At 36.9% G+C, this 5302-nt stretch overlaps 1 protein-coding gene across 2 annotated transcripts; it reads right to left on the bottom strand.

Moving 5' to 3' along the window:
- Positions 1–2589: 2589 nt before the first annotated feature.
- Positions 2590–5043, bottom strand: LOC126628208 (uncharacterized). Of its 2 annotated transcripts, XR_007625318.1 has the most exons (5): positions 4688–5043; positions 4238–4482; positions 3563–3722; positions 3247–3444; positions 2590–2893 (listed from the first exon to the last, which is right to left on the bottom strand). XR_007625318.1 is itself a non-coding variant. In XM_050297819.1 (4 exons), exons 2-4 carry the CDS (start codon positions 4424–4426, stop codon positions 3326–3328), a joined length of 468 nt encoding a protein of 155 aa, XP_050153776.1. In that variant the 5' UTR covers positions 4427–4482; positions 4688–5042; the 3' UTR covers positions 2943–3325. The 2 variants fall into 2 exon arrangements, 1 of the variants encoding a protein (XP_050153776.1); XM_050297819.1 differs by lacking the exon at positions 2590–2893 and having other exon boundaries at positions 2943–3444; positions 4688–5042.
- Between the last annotated feature and the right edge of the window lie 259 nt (positions 5044–5302).

The following is a 5302-nucleotide window of genomic DNA, read 5'->3' as shown; positions in this document are numbered from 1 at the left end:
ATTAATTATTTTTCGGACTTAATTAATTATTTTTTAAAATTCGAATTTGAAGTCTGAGAGTTCTTTTTGAACACAGAGCAAAGCACCCCTTGAAGAGAAGTCTCCCAACAATCACACCCCATTCTCATACATGTTGCAAACATGCATCCATCTGTTATATATACATCCATCTGCATGGCATTTAGGAGACAGAAAATAATCAACTTCATCTTCTACATTCCTAAACCTTCTTACTAAGAAAACCACACTAAATTCACCAGAAGTTAAAATTTTCCGGTGCTGGAATTTTAACTTGATCGTTGAATCCTGGTGAAGCAGACGTCCGTAGAACTACAAGCACAGAGTAGGGACGAAATTTCTGTTTCAAGGACATTGCGGTACGCAAGCCTCGATCTTCAAGTTGTTTGTTTTTATAATTCATATTCTAGTTTATATTCTGTTAATTCCTATTGCATTTATTATTTATTAGCATATATAAATTATCACAGATTGTTGACATACATCCAACAGTATGAACGGTTCTGATCATAAGCACAAAACTCTATGATTAAAACACTAAGAGTTTTGAGTATGAGTTTCATCTTTGAGTAGCCAAGTATTGCTCTTTGGTTAAATCCCTTGAGCGGAAAGTAAGAGACATCTTATTCTCTTGTTCGGAGTTATTTCTCCTTACCACCAAATTACAATTTAACACGTCTGTTGAACTTTTAGTTTTGTTTGTTTTTGTATACGTGTTATACTGTTATTTACATATAAATAAAATTGTCTTGTTAACCGTAAGGACTAAAGAGCCCCACAATCTTGCTTTTTTAACTAAAGACTCTGGAGAGCATGGGGCAGATGAAGAAAGACAGCATTCTAGTTGCTCAAGAAGCAAAAATCAATGTTCGGATGGCAACTGATTCCCATTATTGAAAAAGTAGGAGTAAAAGGTAAAGGTTGCGATGCCCGTAAGAATATGAATATCTGTCTTTGTCTTTCCGTTTTCTTTTTAACTGGTACTTTGGAAGACAATTCTGTCAAACGCTATTGTCTTCGCCGATTTCTTTCCGAACTTGTAAGAAATTTTCAATTTTTCTCTGAATTTTAAGTTTAGCTAGTTATTCAGTTTTTATAATTGGTCAATTTCCTCTTTAATTTTAATTTTAACCAATTATCCTTGAACTTTTATAATTGGCCAGTTTTTTCCTTGAACTTTAAATTTAGCCGATTATCCTCTCAATTTTTTTAATTGGTCAATTTCCTATTGAACTTTATTTTAGCCAATTACTCCTTGAATGTTTATACTTGGCTAGTTTCTAATATTGAATTTGTTGAGATGAGTAATTACTTTTACCATGTGCCATGCATGACGCACGTGACCAAGATGGATGAAAATTGGATAAAAATTTTCAAAATATAACTCCAAAGAAGAAATTGGCCAATTATAAAAATTCAGGAAGATAATCAACTAAAATTAAAGTTTAGGGGTAAATTCGCCAATCATAAAAATTCAAGAGGTAATTGACTAAAATTAAAATTCAGGGCACAAGTACCACTTGTCTAATTAGATGAGAAAAACTCCCACTGAGACAGTCACAATGCACCCTGCCCTTCATAGAAATGGAATATAAGACCTACAAACTTCCATAAATCCCATTTTTTTAATTAATATGGTGGCTAAAATGTGATCATATGAACAATGCCTGCAATGTATAGAAGCGGTAATGGAATTAGGCAAATTATAACATAATTTTAAGCCAACATTAAACCTGTAAACGGGTCGGGTTTATCAGATTTGGGTCGGGTTCAATCTGACCCGTTAAGTTAATGGGTCATCTGAACCCGACCCGTTAACACACGTTAACAATTTTATTTTTTTTGCATAGAGTTTATTTTTTGTTGTTAAGACTTTATTGAAATTACTAAAACATCCTCAACTAATGGATGCTAACGGGTTGACCCAAAGTGAACGGGTTGTTAACGGGTTCACCCGTTAGCAACCCGACCCGTTAAGCATCCACCCAAATACTAATATTAACGGGTTGGATCGGGTCGGGTCCAAAATGCCAGGTCTAGCCAACATCCTTTAGGAACTTCTCCGATACTACATTATTTTGGAGCAAGATGAAGTGCTAATTTAGTCCCTGAATTATTTCAGTGAAAATTAGGTCATTGAATTATTTTTTCGGTAAGTTTAGTCCCTAAATTCATTAAAAATTGCTAATTTCATCCCTATTATTATATTTAAAGTTAATTTATCCAATTTTTTGTCAACTTAAGTCACTTTAGGGTGTAATACCATCATTTTCTCGCATATATGCCCTTAACATTTCATATAGGCTACTAATCTAAAGTTTAATTTACCATTCAAAGCTAACTTCATACACATTTCTTTATGAAAAATTACTGATCTACCCTACAATGTGTATCACATGCAAGTAACGTGACTTAAATTGACGTACGTTATACATCGATAGCCTTAGCCTACTCATTTATGTACCCGGTAACCCTGCTTGAAGAAACGCCGTCTATTTGTCGTTCTTACGTTGCAAGATTATAAACTCTCATTCATAAACATTCACAGCCTAGTTATTGAGAGTAGAAGAAAGATGTAAATATGCTCATAAATTGAAAACTAATTTCAAGCAGTAAGAGTAAAAATGGTTACCAATATGCTACTACGGAATGATTTTGCACTCGATTGGTAGCAGATTCAACTGTGCCGACTTTTGTGACTCGTGAGGATTGGCGTGCATTGATATTATCTTATGTGATTTAGCTAGAACAAGAAGCGTGTCAGGAGGAAATGAAGTGAACTACGAACATCAATGCAGAAGATTACGTTGGTTCCGGAGTTTCTTTGGATACTAGGAAGAAACGAGGACGTATCAACTTCAAGCTATTCCCAATGCTGCAGATATTAAAGGAAACACACTACACGTTCAATTCATCGTTGATGATTTCGAATGAAGGTTGAACATAGGGGCAAGAAATCGAAAAAAAGAATATAATGTCGTTACAGTTGTCAGTCAATACTCTGCTCTCAAACGTTTAGTATACTTTGTGGCACTGTACAGCATAGAGTGAAATTCTCTTTAACATATACAAAAATTTAACTGGAATGGACACAGCGTCCAATGCTTAAAAGTAATTCTTAGCACCTAATGAAGATAATTTTAGGTACAAGGCTATCAAAATTAGCAGAGGAAAAAGGGAAAGAACATAGGTTGGAAGTGCAGATGGTAGTTGAAATAATAATCTCACCCTTTGGAATGTCTGTAATTCAAGGCCATTTAGTGAACCCGAACACTTTCAGAAGTACCTCCCATCCAGTAGGTATTTGTCATACGAAAAGCAAAACGTTTATCGTATTCAATGCAATGTGAAGGCTTCTGGCTGTCTCACTTCCCTTTTGCATTGCAGGTGTAAGAGATGCCGCCGCTGCCCATAGCACCGTGATAGCTGTTGACAATAAGGAAAACCAACTATGGTCAATTAAGCCTTTACTAGTGAGGTTCGGCCACATGATTTCTTTAGAATTATATTGTTTGAACTTTCCATGCAGAAATACAAACTTTACCTGCTCCGGCAAACAAATGGGGACCTGGAAATAGCTTTCCTGTCCTAAACCAAGTGTTGAGTCCTCCACCAACCGACTCAAAAACTCCGAAAGCTAACAATATCGATCCTGCGTTGAAGTGTTTATCCCTGTAAGACCCTTTCACCAACTCCTTCCTTTCCTGATAAGGAAACACCGATGCATCAGACACTTTCACGGATTAAAACATTTCATGACATATGCCACTAAATTATGTAGAAATACCAATTTTTGTGCATCAAACTTTGCACAATAACGAATGCCACACACATAATAATATTAAAATTGTTCTCAGATGATCTCGTTTATTGACATGGTTGATTGTTTTAGGGTATAAAAGCTTATATTTCGGTTCTAGTCTCTAGCTGGTTGATCGCTTAGATTTTAGTTTTAAAGAGCCATAAATTTGATACTTCAAATCTAAAATGGAAGCCATATGGGACCATTTTGTTCCCTAAATAATAAACTATGTCAATAAATGGGATCAAAGTTGAAGAAAATTGAGCATAAGTGAGGTTTTCTCAAGGCGCCCCGTTTTAAAACAAGTAAAACAATAGTGTGTCTTTTCCAATCCACAAGAAGGAGGCCAATTTCATCCGTGGAATACTTAAAAGGAAGCATGCATTGCATTCAGCATAGTTAGGGTTAGAAACCTACCTCAGTGAGCTGCTGAATTTTGAGTGCAAAATGAGATGGGAGAGCTCCCGCTGGAGTCCCCTCGGGTGTGACAGGGGTAGGCTTCACCTGCTTCTTGAGCTCATTAATTTCTTCCTGGATTGTCCTCACTCTCCTCCATTGCCAACCCAAGTAGCCTGCCCACAATGTGTACACAAACAGCCCTCCCATCACAATTGGGTGTATCAGAGCAAATGTCCTTCCCTCCAGTATCCCAAACTCCCCACCTACAGCAAGTCCATTTTAATCCACACCCACAAAGTTCAAAAGAAAACAAAAAAACCCCTCAAAAATCCAAATTAGAAAGGAAGAACATGCGAAAATGACATAGAGAGATACGAATAAAGAGAAAACGGTGCGCGAAAATCACTTCCTATACATAAACAACATTGGGAAAGTTGTGATCTTTATTTAATTACTAATTGTACTTGCCTTGGCATGGGAGAGAAGTTGACTTAAGGCGGTCAGTGGTGGTTGTGAGGAGTTTTGTTGAGTCCTTGGCATTGCTGGGTTCTGTTGGGATTGATGAACTCCGTTGGATTTTTAAGAGGCATTAAGTGGGCTTTTGGGGAAGAATGGGGAGTTTGAGGAGGCTGAGTGTGGCTGCCATGCTTCTACCTCTGTCTGCAGGGCAGAGAGAGGACAGCAGAGCAGGGTTCTTAAAGTTTCGGGGGGGAAAAGACAAGGAAGTGAGATCGCAAGATGGAGATTGTGTCCATTTGGTTTGCTGTGTTTTGTAGATTGTGTGGAATGGGGCCCTCTTTCACTTTCATGGAAGGAACGAGTACGATCGATCCACAACCTCAGGAAGAAAACTTAACTGCTGATTACTTCTTTGTTTTGTTTACCTTTTACATGTGGTCACACTTGAATCTCATCTCCATCTTTTTTTACTACAAATTTTGAGCATATGACCATTAAACACTTCCGTCTTCATTATTTGAAAAGGTTTCGAGGTCGACTAGCATGACCATATATGTTCATTCTAGTCTTCAATCATTATCCACGATAAGTTGGTAATTCCGACTGTGTATTTTTTTGTCTTCA

The sequence above is a fragment of the Malus sylvestris genome, chromosome 7 (genome assembly GCF_916048215.2).
Source record: "Malus sylvestris chromosome 7, drMalSylv7.2, whole genome shotgun sequence".
NCBI classification, from domain to species: domain Eukaryota; kingdom Viridiplantae; phylum Streptophyta; class Magnoliopsida; order Rosales; family Rosaceae; genus Malus; species Malus sylvestris.
The sequence above is the reverse complement of the archived record's forward strand: the minus strand, read 5'-3'. Positions and strand labels throughout refer to the sequence as shown.